At 44.9% G+C, this 24860-nt stretch overlaps 2 protein-coding genes across 3 annotated transcripts; both read left to right on the plus strand.

Moving 5' to 3' along the window:
* Positions 1-1890: 1890 nt before the first annotated feature.
* LOC115572103 (cyclic AMP-responsive element-binding protein 3-like protein 3-A) lies at positions 1891-11876 on the plus strand. 2 transcript variants are annotated; one of them, XM_030401919.1, is made up of 10 exons: positions 1891-1907; positions 2408-2506; positions 2799-3072; positions 4305-4435; positions 4736-4846; positions 5027-5133; positions 7679-7747; positions 10520-10604; positions 11079-11172; positions 11253-11876. In XM_030401919.1, the coding sequence occupies exons 2-10, from the start codon at positions 2420-2422 to the stop codon at positions 11363-11365; spliced, it is 1071 nt and encodes a 356-aa protein (XP_030257779.1). In that variant the 5' UTR covers positions 1891-1907; positions 2408-2419; the 3' UTR covers positions 11366-11876. The 2 variants fall into 2 exon arrangements, with proteins under 2 accessions (XP_030257779.1, XP_030257778.1); XM_030401918.1 differs by lacking the exon at positions 1891-1907 and adding an exon at positions 2030-2186.
* A 6247-nt stretch (positions 11877-18123) lies between these two features.
* Positions 18124-23169, plus strand: LOC115572097 (relaxin-3 receptor 1-like). The gene is made up of 3 exons (XM_030401912.1): positions 18124-18834; positions 20267-20710; positions 20991-23169. The coding sequence occupies exons 1-3, from the start codon at positions 18628-18630 to the stop codon at positions 21600-21602; spliced, it is 1263 nt and encodes a 420-aa protein (XP_030257772.1). The 5' UTR covers positions 18124-18627; the 3' UTR covers positions 21603-23169.
* Positions 23170-24860: the final 1691 nt, after the last annotated feature.

A 24860-nucleotide genomic window follows, 5' to 3' on the forward strand; every position in this document is an offset into this window, starting at 1 on the left:
AACCCTCTCTCTGATTCTGACCTGGTGCCTTTGAGTCTGGAGAGTCTCCTTTTCTTTCATGGTGTCCCTGCCAAGTTTGAGACTTTTGTTTTAAAAACTGTTTAGTAAAGTTAACAACGTCCCAGTGAAAAGAAGCCAACAGAGAAAAACAATCAAAAGAAATATATCACATCTCTGCCGGCTTTGAACCGTCTGACGAGGACGAATATGTCCTCCGGAAAAAAAAAAAAAAAAAAAAATCATCTGAAGAGAAAAGAAAATGGCTTTCAATTATTTGAGCGACCGGATCCACATGAGTCTTTCTCCTCTGAGGTGTAATACGTAATTCACAACACTTGAAGTGGAGGCCGTGATGAAAAGAGTGTGTTGATGGTATTTATTCTTGAAAAACTTGAGGACAGACTGTTGATTCTACTTGTTCTGTGCTGAAGTATAATAGCCCTGCCACTGAAAGAATCTCTTCCCCGCTGTGATAATGGTTAGATATGTCGCTGCAAGTGTGCACGTTCCTCTTGTGTAACTGTGGGACAAATTACATAATCCTTACGCTTTATGGCAAGTACACCTCGAAATAGACCGAAAGCAACGCTACTAATAACGGCAATAAAGATATCAAGCGGTGTGAGGCCTCGGCGAAGTCGCTCAGCCACAGGTAAGCAAAAGAAGTTTTGTTATTGATCGGCTTTGGTAAATGATGGAAACTGCACCGCAGCGAGAGCGCCATTGTTAGACACAAAACTCCTGAAGAAAAGTTTTCACTTCAAAGTCCGCTTGGACCAATTTTGAGAAAAAAAAATGAAGATTGGATTCAGCGAGTGTTGTAAAAGTTTGTCAGAAGTGTGAAAGTTCCTTGTGTCCCTTTAGAGCAAAGCCATGTCTGCCTGCGACAGCTCATTAGCGGATCTGAGTGGATGAGCCACAAAGTAAATTTGTTTCTGTCAGAGCATCCCTGTAGCCTGAGACGTAAAATTTACCAGTGACTAATAAGTCTAGAAATAGCTGCAGCCATGATAGAAGTTCTGTGAGGCTGCACTGCGTTTCTTTAAGCCGAATGCTAATACCAGCATGCTAACATGATTCGTACAAGCGTACTTATTTGTGCTCCTGAGCTCCGTCTGATGCCGACTCAGGTGACACTTCAGTCAATTTACATTTTCATGGACACAGACGATTTTATCCAACTTTTTTTTTTTTTACTCCCCAAAACCTGTGAATAGACTTTAATGGTTAAAATCTAGCGGTGTGGTTTCAGACTGCGACCAACTGAACACCCCTCGCCTCTCCCTAATCATGCTCTTTCTAGAGTCGGTGTTTCGTCTGCTTGTTATGAGGTATTGTAGAAACATGGCGGACTCTGTGGTCGAAAATGTACATCAGAATAAAAGGGATGTTGTGTCAAGGACGTCTGTGCTGTGTTGACGAGATGTTCACTGAAGTTAGCATGCTAACCTGCTATCCTCGGCCAGATATATGTTTTTCAATGTTCTCTCAGCTTTTTAATATATATGTCCTGTATAAATGTGTATGTGTGTGTTTTATTTGAGATGAGATGAGTTCATTTACTTTACGTCATGTTTAAACTACGTAAACAAAATGAATACAAGCCCGTCTTGGTTCAGTAAAAGAGGAATTCGGGCGTTTGTGCGTTTGTATGACAGATATTCACAACATATTGAAATATGTGCATTTGGCTTGATTTCCAGCAGAACTGAACTGACAAGAAGGAGGAAAATCAGTTCTAATAAACTTGGGCTTTCGACTGACGGTGACAGATGGAAGTTAAAAGCGTGAAAAGAATCAACAAAACATGAATGTGAAACCACTGAGGGAACCAGTCCTTACATGTCGGGATGACATCAAAGGTCACCGCGGGTTATCAGTGAGCAACTTCTAGTAATTATCCCTCAGTGAGTCTTTCTCCTTTCGAGCTGATTGGCTCTGTTATCTGTCTGCTGAACACTTGATTGGTCGGTGATGAGCAGGGTTCATGAATACTTTACTCTGACATGGCATTTCAACTTTGTCCCCTGCAACAGGCTGAGACACTCCTCGCAGAGCTCAAAGAGAGGAACGTATTGATCTGGCTTTGTGTGTTTTTTTCTTCTCCCAGTCCTGGTGAATAGTTTCACTGCAATTTCATCAGCTGCTGTTTTTAAGTTGGATTTATGTCACTGAGGACAGACAGGGTAGGACGCGCTGTGTTCGTTTTTTGATTTGCGAGTGCGAGAGCGATTCAGATCGAGTTAAACAAGGTTAAAGTGTGTTGATTTGAGTCTTTGTGAAGGTCGTCGTGGGACTGAGTGGGTTTCCAACACTCAAACTGAAGATTTGAGTCACATTATTCAGAGGAACCGAGGAGCACCTTCACTTCTCAAACCCATCGCTCAGAGCAGTTTTTATATTCCAGGTGCGTGCAGGGATGGACCTCACCGACCTCCTGCTCAGGAACTCGGACGAATCCCCCTTTTCTCACAGCAGCCAGCCGTGGAATATCACGATTCATGACGTGAGTACTGAGGTGGTCACATTATCTCACCCGCAGATTCACTGAATCTCATTTGAAAAAAAAGAAAATGATAAATCTGTCTGCAGAGTGTGACCTGTTTTCTCAACAAGGGTCAAGAGTTGCTGAGCTGAATCTTTGGAGCTCATGTGCTCATTTACAGTTTCACTGTGCTCTCCTGCATGACGGAGACAAATGAGCTCTGTGTTAAGGTTCCTGTCCGCGCTCGTGTGTTGGAATATGATTATCTGATTAGGATGAAGAGGTGATGTATACGTTCCCTCTTCCCCAACAGACCCTGAGTCCTGAGGGAAGCACCGCCGATGACTTCCTGGACGCCCTGCTGGGTGGGAGCACCTCCTCCTCGGCTGCGGCATCCCCCCTGTGGTCGCCATGCACCACCGACAGCGGCATCAACGAGGACCCGCCGACAGACCCCACAGAGAGGCACCGCCCGGCCTCCTGCACTGCTTTTCCAGCCTTTGACACAAAATCCTTCCCTCAGCCTCCGCCTCTGGAGAATCATCCTCCACCGGATGAAAAGAAACCTTACGTTTCCATAGATCTGGGTAAGGTCAGATTTGAAGTAAAAGGGGAAATTACAATTTGAGAAAACTAGATGTGAACTCGGGAAATTGACAGAAGACCTCAGTGTGAGATCCATTTGTACTTTCTGTGGCGGAATAATGAGAGCTGCTGATTGCGGCGCTCAAAAAGCAAATAATTGGATTTCCCAATTTCTGCGCATTTATGGGATAAAAGCTTGAGCAGTGGCCGTTCATCACACAAAGAAATGATCTTTTTGGGGGCAAGCTTTTTGAATAATGGGTCCCTTTTCACGTGCATTGTCGACCCCCTCGCTGCTAAAAATACTGAAATTGACTGAGAAAACCATACCTGCAACAGAAAGACAGACACCTAACACACAGAGAGGTGTGACCTATATTTTGTAGGGTTTTCTAAAGAACAGCAGGGTGCAGCGGTAACAAAAGTCCACTTTGAAGTCCACCTCCAGTCAAAACTGTCTCTCTCTTCTTGTTCCTGCCGTTGAGCGTTTGAGCTTCAGTGTGTCAGGATGCACAGAATGGGAGCCAAACGCAAGACGCAGGCAGACAATTACACAGAAAAATGCGAGCTTTTAACAACCAAAGCTGAAATACAAAACTCAAAAAGCCACAGATCAAACGCGTAGTACAAACCAGGAATCATGTGAGCAGGGCTGAACACAGAAGGAAGGGCTGGAAAGCACACAAAGACAGGAAATGAAAAGCAAAGTGTGTCACGTGAGGGCGGAACTTCAAAATGAAACAGGAAATAACAAAACTCAAGTATGCATTTTCTTTGAAATCTGATTTTAAGAGGCTGGAGTATGATTTGTGACATCAAACAAAACGTTTGGAAGTCGATCCTGTGCAAATATTCAGCAAACACAAGTGTGATGTGGAAACTTTAAGTGTTCAGAGCACAAACACAGAGAAATGACTTCACAGTGAGGGAGGAGACATCTTGTGTTCAGCAGGTAAAGGTGCTACTCGTCAGAAAGGTTAACAGCCAGGTGTCTACCTGGAAGTGACTTTTAGCTGTTGTTAGCGTGACGTCACTGCAATTCAATCTAAAGGTGCCGTTTGGAGGTTTTTAAATAGGTAAATATCCCAAAAAACAAAACAATGTCAGACACACATTAGATCGTTTTTCTGTATAAGATTTCGGCAGCAACCTTTACATGTTGTGTTCTTCTTAAACGGAGCTCGGAGGCAGTTTTGTGAATCATCGCCTGCTGTTTTACTGACTCACACTGCAGGCTGGGAGTCCGCTGATCTCCAAGAGCAGCTTGGCATCACTTACTACCTCACTACGAAGCAGACGTCCCCTCTGTCCTCTGCTCAGACGCTCACAGTGAAGGACCTGCTGCTAAACAACCTTGGACAGACAGTAAGGAGAAGAGAGTATTTCTGAGGAGAATTTTGTAAAGCGTTTCTAGCCAATAGAGGGTATTAAATAGAAAAGGAGTCGGCCTCAGTGTCCTGAATAAATACAGTATGATCTAAGGGTACGCTCTGCTGCTCCTCTGTATAATTCACCCAGAGACCTTCTGAGGCAACCTGCCTCGGGCAACAGAGCCCCCTTCGGATCGAACAAACAGAATTTTATGAACTGGCCCACTCAAGTGACTTTTCTGGGGTAAACTGCTTTAACTGGAATATTCTGTCCATCTGTCCATCTGCTTCACAGGCGAGGCAGAGCCCCCAGCACTCCCGGCAGGAGCTTGTACTTAATGAGGACGAGAAGAAACTTCTGGCTAAAGAAGGGGTGAACCTACCCAGTAAATTTCCCCTCTCCAAGGTACACGAGGAAGACACACACACACGCTCACGTATCTTCACACACTCTCTCTGTCACACACACATAACTACATATCCCAGTTGTGCCCCCCCCAACCCCCCGTCCAACTCTCTTCTTTCTCACTTACGCTCTTCTTTTCACCTTCTTTTCTCCTCCCGTGTGTTTCATCTCCCTGACAAGCTTGAAGAGAGGGTTTTGAAGAAGATCCGGCGGAAAATCCGCAACAAGCACTCGGCTCAGGAAAGTCGGAAGAAGAGGAGGGAATACGTTGATAGTCTGGAGGGAAGGTAAGAGCTCAGCATCCTCGCTCAGCACCACGTCCTCTCCTCGGCTTGGAAATAACTTTTATCTGCAGCCATATGTTTTGCTCTGACGCCCTCATTGTTTCCTCATACACTTAATTTACTTTAATAAACCGTTTGCATGGACGGACTGTGGACGTTCCCAAGAAGTAAATATCCATTTTATGATTTCATATGGTTGAGATAAAAAGCCTTTTCACTTGCTGATATCTGGTGTTGATCAGGTTTCTTTTCTTTTTTGGGGCGGGAGAAGCTTCTCGGGCTCACAGGAAATTCGCAGCAACAGAAGTGTTTCGTTTGGAATAAAAAAAGGACAAAGAGCCGAGTTGTGGGAGCTGTCACGGCTCGCCAAACCAAGAAGGAGCAGAAAAAGTTTTTCAAGAGAATGAGGCTTCACAGAGCTCGACGCAAAGTTAACTGATATCTGAGGGGATTCGATGGCAAAATACCACAAAAAATGTGGGGATAGGGTATTACTAGCCGTAAAGACCCCGATCTACCTCCTGGCTAATGGAGCTTAATCGAACCTTACACAAAATCTTTGCTCTCCTCGACTCCTCGGTGTTTACTCCTCCTGATGTTCTGAGCTCTGTCCGTGGCTGTCTGCTGTAATCGCTAACAGGGTCACTTGTTGATCTGAAAACACCGACGTCTGTCCCTCCCATCCAGTCTGTTGCTCCAGTTAACTGCACAGCAAGCTCTATCATTTGTCCAATATTTGGATCAGAAGTTATGCGAAAGTCATCAACACCACAAACTAAGAGATGGAGATCCGTGCCCCTAATGAGACTTAACTTTTGTCCTTAATTGAATTTAAATGAGTGAGTCGTTTCTGCACCAGGCTGTAAACATGTTTATTTCTGCGGTAAAGATGGGCATTTTTTTAAATGGGGGCTTCTGGAGATTGACTCATTTTTGGAGCTTGCCAACAGTGGATGTTTTTGAGGCACCCTGGTCTTTGGCACGTCCGCGTTGGCTTCGTTTTTTCCGCCCCAGAGCTTCCTGTTGACATGCACACATGCTTTTATAAGTTTTTATAACCAATCTGATCTGTGACTCCCACTGTGCCCGTATTTAGGCACAGCGGTGCTTTGAGCTAAAACACTTTCTAATTAGCACTAAGTGCACAGAACAGCCGATGCGGATGGGAATGTCATTACTTTTTTTTGTCTTTTCTAGCGAAATTCTTAGATGTACAATCCAGATTACAAACAGAGCACATTGAGAATCGTGACCTTCAAAATACAAACAGATGATTCAGTCACAGTCATATTTATTTAAACTATCATCGATGGAAACTGGTGTCTGAGGACCGCCGTGTATTGAGCCTCACAATGTGAACGTTTGCAGCACAATCAGAAAAATGCGCCCAGACAACTCAGCCTTCTTTGTCTGATTTGAGGTCAGTCGGACAGAAATGCTGTATAGCCGGTGGTACTTAAGAGCAGCTTATCCGCTTTGTGTTGCAGCTGGAGTGGTGGGGGAGTTAAGCGGAGGTTGAAGATGCAGCATCTCATAATTGAGAGGCCAAAGTGGAGCTCAGTTTAGTCCTCCTCCTCCTCGCTGCTCCCTCCAGGCTGTGCAGAGCATTTGTCACAAAATGTTGTTTAATCCTGGCCGCCTCCGACATGTTGGCTGTTCTGCCTCATCACACCTCCGCAAGCGATTCAGAGTAAAGCTAGGTTGATTCTCCTCAAAAAAACCCCCCCAAAAAACGGCATTGCAGCATTCCACCCGACAGCACTCTTTTATTGTTCATCAACTATTTCCTGCAGTATCTGTAGGGTTTGCTTGATTTTTGATTCCGAGCTTCCGACGGCTCTCCTCGTTCCTCAGGTCTTTAAAAACGTTGCATCATTCATTCATGACCGAAGTGAGCGTAGAAAGTTTGGGGTTCAAAGATGGACCAGCTGTGCCCGGCGTGTGGTAATCTATAAACCAAGAACCACAGTGTTTTCCATCAATACACATATTTTAAACATTGGTCTCACTCTCTGTCAAAAGAATTGATTTGTGTGCTTCCAAACTAACCTTTGTGCACGCATGCACCCCAAACCCCCTAATTATAGGATGGGAGCTTTAAAAATCAAACAGTGTGCTACCAGCACTCAGTCGAGCATGAGGTCGGCATAAGCTTCGTGATGGGGGCAAGACTGTTAACAGAGAGCGGAGTCAGCGATTTGTTGGTAATTAAGTCAGCTGTGAGTGTATCAACGGGGAATCATTATCAGTAGCGGGGCAACACGGTCGGAGGTCCATAATGGAGGATGACTCAGAGGGACTGAAAGAGACGAGAGAGACAGCAGAGGGGAGGTGGTGGTGGTGGTGGTGGTGGTGATGCTGGATGACAGAATGGGGTGCAAGATAACACCCAGCAGACGGATATTGGCAAAGACAGAAACGAAAGGGGAGACAATGCAGCATCACAACACACAGTTATACGTTTATATGTTACCCTTTCTATTTCCTAATTTTATCTTCCCCCCCCGCTCCTCTCTCTCTCTCTCTCTCTCTCTTTCTCTCTCTGCAGGATGTCTGCATGTAACACCAACAACCTCGAGCTGCAGAGAAAGATCCAGCAGCTGGAGGAGACCAACAGGTGAGTCCTCGCAAAGGCCAACAAGTGCTGCAACTTTAGATTATTTTCCATCAGTGATCGATTTATTTATTATACTGAATGCTGCTTGACCGACATTTTACTTTATACGTATCTGAGTTATACACGCTGCTTCCTCAGGGAAACTACGGCTGTTCACAGTGAGGAAAACAAACATACAAATAATAAATCATGGCTTCATGTGCGCCCACATAGACTCCATAGGTTCAATAATTAAAAAAGAAAAAAAAAGAATAATAAAAATACAGCCATATAACAAAGAGCAACAACAAATTAAAGGAAACATACATTAAAGGGGCATTTTATAGTTTTGGAGGAAAAATTTTAACCCAGAACTTTAATATTTAAAACATAATGAGGTTATAATACAAACTCAGAAGTATTTATCTTTTCAATAACTGAATAAACAAGCTGGTCTCAGAGGACAATAAGATCCAAGAACACTGTCTGAAGCCAAAGAGGTGGCAGGGTCCGCCACATATAAGCAAAGTAAAACAGTATGAATTTCTGTTTGGTAACTCAGTTTATTCTCAGTCACGGACACAAAGAGAGTTTGTTTATTTAGCCGTGTGTGAAAAAAAACAAAACAATCTCTATCTTTGTCCTCCGATTAAAATCTCTTCTCCAAAACTACGTACTGCACCTTTAAAAGAAACAGATGCCAAATAAGTCAACGCAGCACTCATCTAAAATAAACAAAGTTAATATTTGCTGTGAGTGTTCTTTATTGAGAATACTTTCATAACTTGTCCGCCCGTTCATGTAGGGTGAGAATCATTGTTCTGAGTCGTAATAAAGTCCAATAAACCGCCAATAAAAGGTTCTATTTCTGTACAGAAATGACAGAACTCAGGAGGTTAAGGTCAATACATTCTCGCCAGACCTTGCCAATACCTAATGTACATTATCCCAACAATGTTCTTACCCAGAGAAATCTGAACTTTGACAAAACATAAATGGCGTTTCACCCGTCATCGGCGTTAAAGTTACAGTAATGTCTGGGGAAACAACAGATGATTGGTCAGAGAGTGAGAAAGGAAACCAGCGAGCCGCTCCGTTGTTTACTCTCTTCTGTATCACTGTGCTTATAACTCCTGTGATCACACTCTACTTCATAACATCGTCAAACTTTGCCTTTGGTTATTGTTCTGACTGAGACACCCCGAGCAACAGAAATGAAGAACTGTGAGATTCGTTAATCCAAAGTTTTGATTGGCAGGCCGACTCCAGCTGACTTCTTGACGTTTCCGGCTAACATGTTCTAAAAGGATTCTCGGAAAAAAAAAGATAAAATGTGATCATCCTCAAGTATGAAGAAGAAAAATGTAAGATTAGACTGATATTTCACCACAGCGAGGAACTCTCACATGTAAAGCCTAATTTATGCTTCTGCGTCGCGGCGACAGCGTAGCTACGTCGTCGACGCAGACCCCTATGCAGACCCTACGCCGTAGCCTGACGTGCGCCTCCAAAAAATCCTGACTACGCGTCACGTCGACGCATCGAGACTGCGATTGGTCCGCTCAGAACGTGATTTCCGGCAGTTGCTTTTCCGGTCAACAGTATAACAACACCGCCACCGCATTTGTTGTTCAATATCCACGAGCTCCATCGCCAAAAACACCCGCTCCATCTCAGTTGCCATTGTTTACTGTCTGACCGGAAGAAAACCAAGGAATCCGATATGAACCCCCTGAAACCAAACGAAGACACAGCCACACCCCCTAGCCACTTGGCGGAACAACGCATTCCCTCGACACAGAACTACGAATGCTCAATGACAGCGTAGGGTCGACGAGGTAGCTACACCGTCGCCGCGATGCAGAAGCACAAACCAGGCTTAACCCCAGCGCGATGTATTTAACGTACTGCAGGTCGTTAGCTGGACATGCTAACGACTCAACGACAGTGCAAAATAAACACACTTCTCAATCGATTCCTCCCAAATTTGGTCCTTGAAAAGTCTGAGAAACAAGAGTCAAACTACCTGAATTAATAAAAGCTCGCTCTCATTAATGCCCCATGCACCACCGTACAAACAAAGCCTTGTTTTGAGTGTTGATCCTAGCTTCAGGGACGATCGATACTTCTGTTGTATCATTCACCACCCCTGATCCAAATCTTTGAAATCTTCATGAATCCTGTTTTGGACTAATTTGCGGGCATTAAATCTCAATCACTGGAACTCGACCAAAAATCCCCTTTCAAGCGGCGCCTCGTGTATCTTTAATGTCTCATTTTTACCTCCGCCAATCTCATCTCGCTCTCGGTCTTGTTCACGTTCGGCTAAATTGTTCGTACGAGTCACATCCCGTTCTCTCTTTTTGTGCCTTTGTTGTGTGTCGGATTGCATCTCGAGAGAGCTCCATTGATCGCGATCATTGATTTTGTCCTCCGGGGGGGCCCATCCCGCCGACGACCTCGTTCTGAAAAATTCTACTTGTATAAAAATCAGGACGGAGGAGACTCGGAGGAGCGAAATCACAAGAATTCAATCCAATCTATAAACTTCACACGGCGTTCTCCGTCTTTGATCCGTCGACTTGCCATCAAGTCACGCTGTTGTGGTGACTGATGTGGGAAGAAGGTTTTGTGTACACACACACACACACACACACACACACTTTCCCCAGCGCTTCTGTTTGCTGTTTTACAGACGCTAACAAAAAAAAAAATGATGGCTATGTTGTTGAGGAAACTGTGGCCCTCAATTTGACAGTCTCTTTCATCCTCCTCTCTGTGTTTGTATGGCAGCGTTCTGTTGGAGCAGCTGAGCCGGCTGCAGGCGCTGCTTCCCAACAGCTCCGGCAGATCAGCGCACAGAGGGACCTGCATCCTGGTGAGAAAACACGAGGCAACACATTAATTTAAACCACTGAGAATTTGCCCAGACGGCATCACCTGCAAACGGCTAAATGATAGATGCAGGTCAGCGCCTGGGTGCATTATTAAAATCACCTGCCTCTGCTCCACTGCTGTGTTCACCTGTAAAGGTGCAGCACGTAAGCTTTGAGATCTTCATCGTCGGATTTGAACAAACTTAAAAGACAAACTGACTTTATTCTCATGACCTTTCATCAACTTTCTATCCTCACACACAGCTATGGAAAAAGTAAATATTTTAGTCTGAGCTTGAATTCGTTCTCCAAACCTACATAGTGCCGCTTTAATATTTGAATTGAGTCTGAAGGTTTGAATAGAGCCTGCGCTCGTCTTTTGTGCACACTTGTAAGTAGGCGACGCCTCATTAATTCTTTTTCTTCTCGTCCTCCGTCTTCTGTGCTCAGCCTGTTTCTTTTTTTCCCCCGTCCAGGTTTTGCTCCTCTCCTTCTCTCTGCTCATTTCCTCAAATCTTCAGCCAGAACCTTACAGCCAGCTCAGCCAGGCGGAGTACGCCCAGACCAAAGGTTTGTCGACACACTCGCACACCTCCCTCACACACAAACACACACTTCGACACCTCTGAACCGTGTCTCTGCCCCCTCAGCGCCGTCCCGCTCCCTGCTCTCGCTGGATGAAGTGCAAGACGTCCCCCCTCGTCCTCTGTTCTCCGTCTCCACGGGATACGAGGACCTGTGCAGCCTGATGAAGAAGCTCTGACCCAGGCCCCGATCTCCCCACGGTAGACTTACCATTCTCCCACAAACAGGATGAGAGGCACCGAGACAATCACTGATCTCCTCGGGGGCCCCCAGGAGGGAAGATGTAGCAAATGAGCGCAGGTTGCTTGCAAGCGCAGCATCCAAATGAGCGGTTTGATTGCTTTCCAGCGTCTGTTTCGCACTGCAGAGACTGAGATGAGGACCGAGTGAGGTGTTGTGGTGTGTTTGTCAGCCGCTCCAACACACAAACAGCGAGTTATTAGAGGGTGTTTTTTTTCCGACCTGTAATACACTCACTCAGATAGAGGTCGGCGAGGAGGTCAGCAAAACAGATGTCATTTTGTGTTTTTGTGTTTTTGTGCTGCACAGAGCCTGAGGGAGCACACTGCTGATGTACGACTGCAAAATATGATCTGTGAGAGACACAAATGTATATTCACTGCTGTATTTTATTGTTAACTTTTAATGTATATATTGAAAACTGTATTAAAGAAAAGTTTTGAGTTGCATTGTGTAACAGTTCAGCGCAAAACTGGACGAGTGAAGAGAATTACAAAGTTAACTCCGGTGAAGTTTTGGAGACACCAGAAGGGATTTGTTTGTTTCAGTAACGCCATGTGTCCGGCTCGCTTCCCAAAAAAAAATATTATAATTAGACGAGAGTCTGCAAAAGTTGCTGAATGACTCCTCACTTCAATTAAAAACTTTACTTTAGAGCCAGCTCTCAACGAGGGAATACGTCCAGCAGAGTTCATATTACAATTTCACAGCAGAGGCCTGTTATTATTCCTGTTGAAATATAATTATCGGCGGATTATTTATTCTTGGTACGCGCCTTTTTTCAAGTGTGGTCAAAAGAAATGCAACAGCAGTGGCACTGACAGCCGCAAAGTTGGCAAACGTTTCCAGTGTTGATAAAGTCAAATATTCAACATTTTTCCACAGTTTATTACATTACATTTCTGTAAAATCACACTGTATACTTTCGTTGTGATATTATGGATCAATCAAGATTCAGGACTTTAACATCATCTAAATCTCTCCTGGAGCTGATGATTTTCCCCCCATGATGTGAATTTTTGGACCAGCACTGCTGTTTTTTCTTTTTGCCAACCGAACTTTTGCTCCCCACATCACGCTCTCCGCCAATCTTCCTGTGATCTTTCTGTGTCTTGTCCTTTTTCCCATTTTGCTTTGATATATCCGGTATTATTCCCTCCTCTGCCTCTCTGCAGACCCTGGTATAGTTTGGAAATAGTTTTTCTCTTTGCTTTGTTTCGGCTTCAGTCGGAATATCTGTCACTGCGTTTCCTTTCTGAGTCATTTCTGTTTTGTTTTTTCCCCGTCGTTGTCTTTGATTCATAAGTATCACAAGAGATATTCTGATTCAAATTCCCTCTACATTATTCTATTGTCTTCCTCCTGGGATTGTGTGCACACTGCTTTTATACCTTCATCACACTTTTCTATGAATCCAACTCTGCTGATTCCCAGCGTGAAATTAATATGCTCATCTCTCCCTCCATGTTATATTCTTTAAAAACATTTTCCCCAGACCAAGTTTCAGTTTAATCGTCTCATTGTATATGTTGCTTAGATTTAAAACTTAAACCCTCCATCTCGTCTGGTAGTTAACTGAGCAGTGTACTATATTTTATTAGTTCAGTTCCTTACCAGCCAAAGATTGAGGGCACTGTCAAGGTGAATGTGGATCATTTTTGGGACAGGCTGTATCCGCTCACTCTCATAGATTGAACTCACCTGAGGTCGCTCCCACATTTACATACATTCTGTATGTGTTGAAATTTCACTGGAATGCAGATGGAAGACGGTGGGCCGGAGCTAACACGGGAGTACAAAGGCATCATGTCCTTGATAAGAAATAAATAAATAATTGATCGTGATTATGGTAATTTATTTCTTGGATTAAATTTGAAAGGCAAAGGAGATGAATCTGCAGCTCTGTGGCGCTTGCACTGAGGACACGCTCACCGTGACGCCACTGAAATGCAGATGCTCGGCAGGTTTAATGTTCACCGTGGTCACGGTTTGGTTTAGCGTGTGAGCATGCTAACATTCGTTATTTAGCAGTTGTAGTTTCTGGGCTGTCCTCATCAAAGGTCTCAGTGTGTAGTCTGTTAATAAAAGAATTCTGTGGAGGCAAAGCTGGGTGGAATGATAGAGCAATCTTTATCGAAACACATCTCAAGCCTGCGTCTGAACCAGTGTGGCCACACTGCTCTATCAGAAATCCTCTCAAGCCTTCAATCTTAGGATATCTACAAGTACCCATCCCACTTTCTCTGCCTGTGCGGGGCTTTTTAAAGTCCATTTGCCCGCACCTACCTACTTCTTGGTCACTTTGGTGGATTGAGGGTCCATCTATCAGATGGGAGGAAAGAAGGATTGGTCTATCTCACACCCCCTATGAAATAACTCATCTTCTATGTGTTACTTAACTCTACTGATGTCACCTTAATCCGCACCCACAGAGCTGATAAACGGCTCCTGGACATGTATACCCAAACATTGCCACAGTCTCACACTCGCCTAAAGGGAAGCATCCTGTCCTGTCACAGTTAATTCATAACTCAGGATGTGTAAAAAACACACAGTCAATAGCGTAGTAGCGAGTAGAAAAGCGGACAATAAAAAGTCACTGAATCAGCATATTAACTGCTGTTCATCTCGAGGGAAATGTGATTGTGTGCAAAATGTCACACGAATCCTCCAATAGCTGATATTTTACTCCAAACAACAAATGTCAACTTCGCTGTGAGGCTCGAGGAAAACTCACAAGGTCACCAGACTCATATATAAATATATTCCTTATTCAAAACATGACATATACAAGACTAACATGTTCATTATACATGTGTTGTTTGGCTTTTCAAAACTGATTCTGGTGTTGTTTTGATTCGAGTGAGTAGCCAGCAGAGCTTTGAGCTACATGCTAACATCAGTGTGCCAACATGCTCACAATGACATGATCAGCAGCTCTAATGTTGTTCATCATCTTTGCTCGGTGTGTTAGCAAGCCAACATTTGCTAACGATCACTTCCCCCGCAGATGCAGCTGAGGCTGAGGGGACGTCATTACTTTAGCAGGTAAAAAATCAAGGCATCGCTCAGCTTATTGCAACATGCATCACCAGTGGACCACATTTCATAATCCATCCAAAAGATGTTCAAAACCAGCGTCAACCTGATGGCTGAAGAGAGGAAACGTCTGGTGATCACAGATGTTAGCGGGCTTCGTCCTCTTGGGATCACGAACGTCTGAACCACATTTTCTTGCCAACACATCCAAAAGTTGTTGGGATGTTTGAATCAGGACCAAAGCGGCGGAACACATAAACAATCCACATTACCTTTACTGAAGCGAGGCGGCTGGCATTTCTTAAAAACGAAATACATTTGAATAAAAGGAAAGGAATTGAGCACTTTGTGATTTGGCCGAATGTTCTGAAAAGTCTACAGAGTTTCAGAGACATTATGCAGGTCTGACCTCTGTATTGACAAAATCCAGGCGGCCGCTGTGTTGCAGAAAAGGTTTCATTTACGTCGAACAATCCTGCTTGTTCAAGCTGCGACAAGACACTGACAAAACTTTACACTTTAAATTCCAAATGATTACTGCTCACCCAAACCAAAGGTACACTACCCACACTGGGGGAGCCAGAAATAAATTATAGATCCGACTGATCGGCACAGAGAGGTATAGAAACTCTGAGAATCTGCTACCTGAGAACATCTCAAGGACAAAACAAGCTTGAATTCAGATGTAATTGCGGAAGAGAAAGAGATGTTTGCAAAAATGATTATCATTCCTTTTAAACGCTTGTATGTAGTCAAGGCTTCACTGATAACTGTGTGGACGTGGAGGATGTTTGAGATATAACAAGATATACGAAAAATGTGTTTTATCCCTTTTTGAAGAGTTCTTTCTTGTGACTGTAGCAGCTGCAGCTCAGGAGGCAGAGCATGTCGAAGTATCCTCGAGCGACAAACCGAACCCCAAATCGCTCCTGATGAGCGGTCGGCCCCCTGCGTGGTGGCCTCCGCCATCCGTGTACGAATGTGTGTGTGTGAACGGGTGAACGTGAGTGTTGTGAAAGTGCTTTGGGCCATCAGAAGACTGGAAAGGTGCCGTGCAAAATGCATGAATTTACCATATTCTTCCCCACACTTTTCTGATAAGATCATTGCTTATTTCACTGGTGCTATTTTTAAGCATGGCATCAATGAGGAGGGAGACGTTTGGGGTGAGGATCCAAATCACTTTGTCTGCGAGACGCTCCGACGCACTCGACGTCAACATCCACCCGTCCCTTTGTTTCCTAAGTGCCGAGAAAAACAAAAACAAACCGATGAAAATGAAATCAGACATCTCTCATGGTCCTGGGGAGCTTTAATAGAATGCAAATGGACGGCTTCAAAGAGCTGCGTCAGGGACGGACTCCATCTGCATCTCCACCCTGGCTCAATGTTCTACGAAGGTAAAAAAGAAAATTGACTACGAAATAATGCTGTTTTCATTTTGAAGTTGTTTGTGACGGCTCATCAAACCAGACAAAGAATCTCGGATGACAGTGAACCGCCTCGACAGGACTTTAAAGGAAACGTTCACCCAAAAATGAACATTCAGTAATTATCTACTCGTCCTCCGTGCTGATGGAAAGACGGGTGAGGAAAAAAAAAGATGTCTGAAGCAAAACAGCGTTGCAACATTCTCCTAAACAGCTGAAGAAGATGGGGGTGAAATTGCTCCGTGTGGCTCGTCTGGTATAATCCAAGTCTCCAGAAGACCCCGAGTCCCAAATTGATTTGAAAATATGTTATATACAGCAGCTGCAGTGAAGATTTCATCATGAAAACGGGTGTAAATAACATCTTTGCATATCAATTTGGGACCTCGGGGGTTCGGAGCTCAAGCCAGAGGAGCTGTTTGGAGACGCTTTATTTTTCCTTCTTTGGTTGTTTTATTCAATGTTTTAAATCAAGTCCCCATCGACTTCAGCTTTTTGGGAGAATGCCACAATGCTGTTTTGCCGCGAAGCCCCAGAAAAACATGAGGATGAGTCAGATAATGACGGAATTTTCATGCTTGGGTGATTTCTTCCTTTAAGTTCCAGTCAAGGCAATTCATAACTTCACCCTGATGACCTCGACGCGGCCTTTTAAAGGAGAGGGGTCACACATTTTTATTGCCGCTGGTCGCGAGCTGGTGAGGTTCTGCAGCTCGTGACGGGATGTCAGGCTTTCTTTTGTTGAGCGATGCCAGTCTAGACCTGCTGAGAAAGAGTGACAGAAGAAAACATGAATTTCTCATCTTCGAGCTGCCTTTTCTCACACAACCAGCCAAAGTGATGCATTGTGTGCATACCAACAGTGACCTATAAGAAATGCAAATCAAACACACACACACACACACACACACACACACACACACACATCTCTCTCTCTCTCTGGCTCCCTCGCAAAGACTGAAGGCTGTTTGAAATCGACTTCATCATTCCTCTGATGTGCATCGCCTCAGATGCGTGTGAATAAACCCTCGTGCGTGTGTTGATAAGGAAACCTTTCTGAAAATACCATCATGTATAATTTAACCTCCCTCACATCATGTGAATATTAAAGGTGGTATTTGGGACGTAACGCCGGAGGGCTGTGATTGGCTGGGTCCATCAAACGGGGGGAACATATAATGAAAAGCAATCTTACTGGTGAGTGACGACAGACTTCAGAGGGTTCGCTCTAATTTGATTGGTTGTTAAAGATTTTTTTTTAGACCAGGAGTTTCTCAGTAAAGTGTCAGACAACTAATTAATTTCCTCAAAACACCCAGGGAGTCTTCAGTTGACCTGAACCGAGACAGCGCCAACCCGCAGCAGGTCCACTGAAGGGTGCAGCCAGGCTGCATCCCTTCCTTCCTTCCTTCCTTCCTTCCTTCATTCCTTCCTCCCTCTCTCTCTTTCTCCCTTACTTTCCTCGTGACTCTCTCCCACTTACTTTCCTCATCCTTCTTTCTTTCTTTCTCTTCCCCCTTACTTTACTTTCCGTGTCTTTCTTCTTTTCCCTTTCCTTCCTTCCTTCCTTCCTTCTCTCTCTCTCTTTCTTCCTTTCTTCCTTCCTTCCTCCCTCCCTTCCTCTCTCTCTCTCCCTTCCCTCCTTCCTTCCATCCACTGAAGAGTGTAGCCAGGCTGCTTCCCTTCCTTCCTTCCTTCCTTCCTTCCCCTCTCTCTCCCTTACTTTCCTCGTCATTCTTTCCTTCGTTCGTTCGTTCTTTCTCTTTCCTCCTCTCTCTCTCCCCCCTACTTTCCTCATCTTTCTTTCTTTCTTTTTTCCTTCCTTCCTCCCTCTCTCCCTTTCTTTCCTTCTTTCTTTCTCTTCCCCCTTACTTTACTTTCCTTGTCTTCTTTCTTTCCCTTTTCCTTCCTTCCTCTCACTCTTCCTTGTTCCTTCCTACATTCCATCCTCTTTCTCTCCTTTTTCTTCCATCCCCTTACTTTCCCCATCTTTCTTTCTTTCTTACGTTCTTTCTTTCCTTTTTCTTTCCGTCCTTCCTCCCTCTCTTCCTTCCTCTCTCTCCTATTCTTCCTTCCTTCCTCCCTCTCTTCTATTCTTCCTTCCTTCCTTCCTTCCTTCCTCTCTCCTTCCTCTCTCTCCTATTCTTCCTTCCTTCCTCCCTCTCTCCCCCTCTCTCTCCCATTTTTCCTTCCTTCCATCTCTCACTCATGAATCATCCGGCACTGCTCAGATCTGAAACCTTTACAATAATCTGACTCCTTCTTTGAATGCAAATTGAAAGTCTGACTACGACCTGCACCCAGCGGAGCTTCATTCATGCCCGGACCTGCAGTAATAACCAGCCGCGTGTTTGTAGACAGGCAGTGCGCCACCCAGCGGTGCAGGAGAGTCTCAGCCAGTATAAAAGCCTCAAGTTTGGGGGACGCTGTCACATCTGTGATGGAGCAGGCGGCTGCATCACTACAGATGTCAGCCGCCAAAATACACCGACGTGGATTTAATCAGCTTCTTCCTGTATTTATTATCATTTTTCTGGCTTGTAAGAACTGAAGGCGTTGAAGTTTTTTAAATTGTATTCACTTGGATGAATCCAGATGACACTTTGAACAAACAGGGCGAGGGACGATGGGGATTTCTCGCATCCTCACCTGCGCACCCTCAGTCTGTACGGGTCGGGATTAGTTTTGAGAAGAAAGTCGCTTTTTTCTTTTCTTCCCCCTCTGCAGCATCATGCAGAGCAACAGCAGCGCCTCCGGACCCCTGACCGCCATCAGTGTGTGCGGAGGAGAAGAGGACGAGCGAGAGATCTTCAAACTTGTCAGCCCGACAGGAGCCGCGTCCAACCTGGCAACCTTCAACCTCTCACTGAACTGCTGGCTGCACATCCTGTCCAAGGAGTCTTCACTGGACCTGCACGGAGACAGCGCCAACCTGGCAGTAGGTCCTCTGAAGGGTGTAGCCAGGCTGCCCTCCGTCCGTCCTTCCTCCCTAAGTCCCTCCGTCCTTCCTCCCTCCGTCCTTACTTATTCCGTCCGTCCGTCCTTCTTCCTTCCGTCCTCTCTCTCTCCCGCCCTTACTTTCCTGGGTTTTCTTTCTTTCTGTCTTCCATTCTTCCTCTCCCTTTCTTCTTTTTTCTTTTCTCCTTTCCTTCTTCCTACCTTCCTTCTTCTTTTTCTCTTCCTTCCTTCTTTTCCTGGTCTTTCTCTCCTGCTTCCTTCCTTCCTTACTTCTTTTCTCTCTCTCCCTTTTTCTTTCTGTCTTTAATCCTTCCTCTCCCTTTCTTCTCTTTTCCTTTCTCCTTTCCTTCTTCCTTCCTTCTTCTCTCTGTCTTCCCTTCCTGTCCTTGTCTTTCTCTCTTTCCTTCTTCCTTCCCTTTTCTCTCTCTCCCTTCCTTTTTCTTTCTGTCTTGCATCTCTCTCCCTTTCTCTCTCCCTCTCTTCTTTTCTCCTTTCCTTCTTCTCTTTCTCTTCCTTCCTTTCTCGCTCTCTTCCTTCCTTTCCTCGTCTTTCTTTCTCTCTTCCATCCTTCCTCTCGCTCCCTTTCTTCTTTTTTTCTCCTTTCCTTCTTCCTTCCTTCTTTTCTCTCTCCCTTCCTTTCCTCATCTTTCTTACCCTCTTTCTTTCTCTCTTTCTCTACTTTCTCTTCTTTCCCCCATCCTAGCCTTTCTCTGTGACAAGTAAAAGTCCTGCACTTAAAATGCTAGAGAAGTAAAGAGTCACAAAAATGTACTTAAAGTATTGAAAGTAAAAGTACTCAATGCAGAAAAAACACTAGTTTTACTCAAACATACTGTAATAAGCAGGATTTAGCTGTTCATCATCACAATTACCCCGAGCTCAAAGTGACACCAAAGTATCAAATCCTTACATTCCCCAAGATAATTATAAAAGACACAATAGTTCCCAGTCAGTTTTCTTTCGATCAATTGCCTGAGTAATCTTCTCAGGTGCTCTTGTATAAGATTCAACAATTTTAGAAGAGCTTCATGTGTTCTGTGCAACAACCTTGATTTGTAAAGTAATTTAAGCTGTCAGATAATTGTAGTGCAGTGTAAGGTACAAAATTTCCCTCTGAAATGTGTTCGGGTGAAAGTGGAAAGTGGCCTGAAAAGGAGAACCCAAGTAAAGTATGAATAGCTAAAAATTGTAAGCGCAGTTCTTGAGTAAATTTACCCTAAAGCCCCCTGAAGAATGTCACATCCACTGTCCTTCACTCAGTCTTCACGCACCTGCAGAATAAAATAAGCCACATCAGAATGAAGATGAGTCACTGTTCCTTTGAATCACCTAAACATAATGAAAAAGTTGCCTGGAGTTGAGCTGAATCCTTCACAGGTTTAAAAACGTGACTGCGTTCATGTGTTCGACAGGTGCGGGTTCTCATCGCCCTCGTCTACTCGGTGGTGTGTGTTCTGGGGCTTGTGGGTAATCTCCTGGCCCTCTTCCTGCTCCACTCCCGCCGCCGGGGCCACCACCACTCATCCATCGACTGCCTCGTGATGAGCCTCGCCCTGACCGACCTGCAGTTCGTCCTCACTTTGCCCTTCTGGGCCGTGGACACGGTGATGGACTTCCGCTGGCCCTTCGGCCGGGTCATGTGCAAGATCGTGAGCTCGGTCACCACGATGAACATGTACGCCAGCGTCTTCTTCCTCACCGCCATGAGCGTGACCCGCTACCGCTCCTTGGTGACCTCGCTAAAGATGGAGAGCCCGAGGAGAGCCGCTGCTCGAGCTAAATGGGCCAGTTTGGCCATTTGGGTGGTGTCACTGGTGGCTACACTGCCTCATGCTTTCTACTCCACCACAGTCCAGGTGAGACTGATCTACCATCCCTGCTTACCCTGCTGGAAAAACCAGCATAGACCAACAGCAGAGACCAGCACCAAAACACAACATATGCTGGTCTTGCTGGTTACCCAGCAAGACCAGCATATGTTGTGTTTTGGTGCTGGTCTCTGCTGTTGGTCTATGCTGGTTTTTCCTGGGTAACCAGCAAGACCAGCATATGTTGTGTTTTGGTGCTGGTCTCTGCTGTTGGTACACTACATGCTTCGTCTCTTGTGAGCTTCCTAACAGTCGTTTTTGTTCACAGGTGTCTGCAGATGACGAGCTGTGCTTAGTGCGCTTCTCTGACTCCGATTCGGACCACTGGGATCCTCAAGTCCTGCTTGGACTCTATCAAACACAGAAAGTCCTCCTGGGATTCGTCGTTCCCTTGATCGTCATCTCTGTGTGCTACCTCCTCCTCCTGAGGTTCATCCTGAGCCGCCGCATCGTAGGCAGCGTGGTCAGCGACACCGCCACGGAGGCGTCAGAGTCAGAGAGAGGACGCCACCGCCGCCACTCCAAACTCACCCGCTCCGTCACCATCGTAGTCCTGTCCTTCTTCCTCTGCTGGCTGCCCAACCAGGCCCTCACCCTGTGGGGGGTGCTCATCAAATTTGACTTGGTGCCCTTCAGCAAAGCCTTCTACAACACGCAGGCCTACGCCTTCCCCCTGACTGTGTGCTTAGCTCACGCCAACAGCTGCCTCAACCCAGTTCTCTACTGCCTGATCCGAAAGGAGTACAGAGCCGGACTGAAGGCGCTCCTGCTGAGAGTGTCGCACTCCCTCCGAAATGTCCTCACGCTGGCTCTGAGGGGGAGGAGGGTGGAGGAGGCACCACCCAGCCTGGTCATGATACACAAGGAAATCAATATGTGATTTACTCTGGAGAAGGAAACGTTTGTCTTTTTGGGAAAATGTAATCACTTCCTCGCTGAGAGTTAAATAAGAAGACACCACTGTTGTTTGTACCCTAAATGTGAAACTACAGCCAGCAGCAGGTTAGCTTAGCTTAGCTTAGCTTAGCACAGTGTTGGGAAACATTGAAATGGCCAGCCTGGCTCTATCCAAAGGTATTTAAAGGTGCAATATGTACAAAATCAAAACTTAACTTAAATTCTCAACTGAATGTGAAGGACTAGCAGTTTTAACATTATGACATCTTATATTATGTGGAAAAACAACAGAAAGCATGCTAACAAGCTAGCACTGGAACGTCCAGGTCGGAGGCAATCCGTACAGTGCCCAAGCACGTTTGAACCGCCCAAAGTCCAGTTTGTTTGAGTGTATTTGGCTCTGGACGGTTGGAAGAGTTGTGCTTCAGTGCAGTACGGTTTGTAATGCACGAGGACAAGCACAGGTGTGCAACTTGGACATGAAGTCGGTCCCCCGCTGTTAGCTTTTTGAGTATTAACTCAACAGGTTACATATTGCACCTTTAAATCAGCATAATAACACGTTAAGTTTAAAAAAAAGATCAAAAATTGACTAAAAGCTGTTTTTCTTGGCTCTCAGTTTTGCTGTTTTTGTGCGGATGTCGTTCACCAGTGAGCTTCGACGGCGCTCGTAGACAGATTTTGTCCAGTCTTTGTGCTAAGCTAAGTTAGCCAGCTGCTAGCTGTAGCTCATACAGAGTGTAAATAGCGGAAGGAGCTCCTGGGTCTGGAAACATGGAGGTGCCTTAAACCACTGGTTACTAAAATGAGTCTGATTGTATAGAAGTCTATGAGAAAATGACCCTACTTCTCACGTCCTAATCCGTTTATGGTCTCGGTTTCTTGTTTCAGGTCTTCTTTAACTGACCCTGATGTTCATTTTGTAAATTATGATCCCATTTAGAGCAAAATAGACGATTATCATAGACGTCCACAAACAAATGTGGGTCTAGCTTCATATTTAACATACAGACATGAGACTCACCTCGATCATCTCAACTCCTGGCAAGAAAGCACCTAATCGTAAATTCCCAAAATGTCAAACTTTTCCTTTAATATGAAGGAAAATTCTCCTTCATAGATCTACTGTGCCATATTTTCTTTGGTGGCATTTTCTAACAGGGTTCCTGACACGTCATACCTCCAGATCTCTCAGCAAACTTGATAAGACTCACCTGTTACAGACTAACCTGAAAGTTGTGTTTTTAGCTTTATCTTGAAATAAACGAGTCAGCTCATGCTAAATCATGCTCAAACACTCACACAGGCAATCATGAGGACTGTTAGGATCGTCATTCAGGTGGATGTGTTCAATATTTATATGTGTTATTGTTGCTAACTCAGTGAGGAAACCAGAGTCTCCCTCATCACATGCAGTGAAGCTGAACTCCGGGGTGTTTGGCAGTCCTTGTTTGATGTCTCTCGGTGTCTGCCTTGCCTTGCTGTACCGCTGTGATTGTGATTACACGTATGTGATGTGACATTAAATAAAACAAGAGGACAAAAGAGTTCGGTGGCGTCTCCGGGAAGTTAATCTCGTCTGCCGTCGCGAGGGAGGAAGACGAGGAAAAAATGAGTCAGCCGCACAAAAGCTGCTGCACGTTTTTACCCTTTTGCAACCTTTAGAGTTTGAACGCAGATAGCCATCGTCAGCTGGCCGCAGATAGGGCCTGACATGCAAATACCACACACACACACACACACACACACACACCACGACAGTCCACCTCCAATCACAATCATGGATTTATCCAACGGGTCTCTGCATGGGAGGCTCTCACAACTGTGATTCCAAAGTATGATTGATGCCAGTCCTCTTGTTCAGGTTGATGCCCCCGTCTAATCAACAGAAAGTCTTGTTGACACCTGTTATTGTTTCCTCTGATTTAATCTCCCCGTCGTTTCATCTCTTCTACTGTTAAATCATCGAGCTCTATCCGACAGAAGGAGCAGTTACAGTTCACCCTCTCACGGCCGGATTGAAGAAACGTTTTCCATTTCTGAGCCGTTTCGCTGACAAACACGCGACATTCAACAAGGTTGCAATCTCAGAGGCTCAGCTTTTCATTTTCAAGCACAGGGATGAAAACCACTTGAGGAATCCCGAGTGTCATCCCTATACGTCCAGCGGGCCGGTGTGGATTTAACACCGCCTTAAAGATATTACAGGCTCAAGATGATGTTTTTTTTCCTGCAAGGATGAGATGAGTAAAACGTGTTTGGTATTTTCCTACTCTGTCCTTATTTTTCTGTCAGGACGTGTCCGGGCTGCGACCTTTGGGCAGGAAGCTGCAAAGATGGCATAAAAATGAGAAGCATGTGCCTGAAGTGGAGGAGGTTCACGGTTCTGCTACTCAAGTCTTTAACGATTAATCCCCCCCCCCCCCCCCCCCAAAAAAAAATCTGTATATTAGCCTTTCACGATTTGCCCAAACACTACTTTCTAAAAGGTTTTAAAGGGTAACGTTACAAAACAATATCTGTGGCAGATAACAAGTAACATTTAGTGTGGGCTAAACAGTCAACACAGGTTAATTAATAAGTTTAATGATATTTACACTTGATTAATGGTAAAACGATAAGTAAGAAACAAGCATTTCCACTGAGGATACTGCTGATTTATTGTAGCTGTAGCTTCAGTACGGATCACTGGTTTAAAAGTATTACAGGCTCAAGATGTTTTTCCTTCACGGTATCATGAGCGTGAATGATATGTAGATTTACATATAAAGGAATATAGGAAAGGACCAAAGTGAGTCACAGTTGAAGGCAGTCTGCCGAGTACGCAGTGAGCTCACAATGTGTTGTTATAATGCAGCAAGCAGAGCTGTTCGGTAAACAGCTTGAATGCAACAGCTGACGAAAAGCCAAGTTCTTAAACATAATAGAGCGGTTATTTATAGACGCAAGGATGTACAGAGTGGACTATACATGTGTTTATCAAACCTGCAGAATTAAAAACGGGGATTAAGAGCCCCGACTGCGTGTGAAAAAGCAAAACCACGAGGCAATCCGCACATGTTCTGGAGGCTGGTAGCTAATGTCAACTCCTAGATTAGTTTTGTTTCTGAGTTGTTGCATACGTTTTCGCTAAATCCAGCTAAATACTACGTTGGTCGTCCAGTTAGGGAACGTGATCCAGTGGCATAAAAGTAGGGTCCCAGAACTTCTGTACTCTGCCTTCAGGACTGCCTCCTCTAGG

The sequence above is a fragment of the Sparus aurata genome, chromosome 21 (genome assembly GCF_900880675.1).
Source record: "Sparus aurata chromosome 21, fSpaAur1.1, whole genome shotgun sequence".
Classification (NCBI taxonomy): domain Eukaryota; kingdom Metazoa; phylum Chordata; class Actinopteri; order Spariformes; family Sparidae; genus Sparus; species Sparus aurata.

Bases quoted from the DNA above. Each gene is read 5' to 3' on its own strand.
- LOC115572103 (XM_030401918.1), top strand. From the start codon at position 2,166: ATGTCACTGAGGACAGACAGG. The intron at 4,436-4,735 runs GTAAGGAGAAGA...TCTGCTTCACAG, and splicing joins TAAACAACCTTGGACAGACA to GCGAGGCAGAGCCCCCAGCA. The intron at 10,605-11,078 runs GTGAGAAAACAC...TCCCCCGTCCAG, and splicing joins ACAGAGGGACCTGCATCCTG to GTTTTGCTCCTCTCCTTCTC.
- LOC115572097 (XM_030401912.1), top strand. From the start codon at position 18,628: ATGCAGAGCAACAGCAGCGCCTCCGGACCCCTGACCGCCATCAGTGTG. The intron at 18,835-20,266 runs GTAGGTCCTCTG...TGTGTTCGACAG, and splicing joins GAGACAGCGCCAACCTGGCA to GTGCGGGTTCTCATCGCCCT. The intron at 20,711-20,990 runs GTGAGACTGATC...TTTTGTTCACAG, and splicing joins TCTACTCCACCACAGTCCAG to GTGTCTGCAGATGACGAGCT.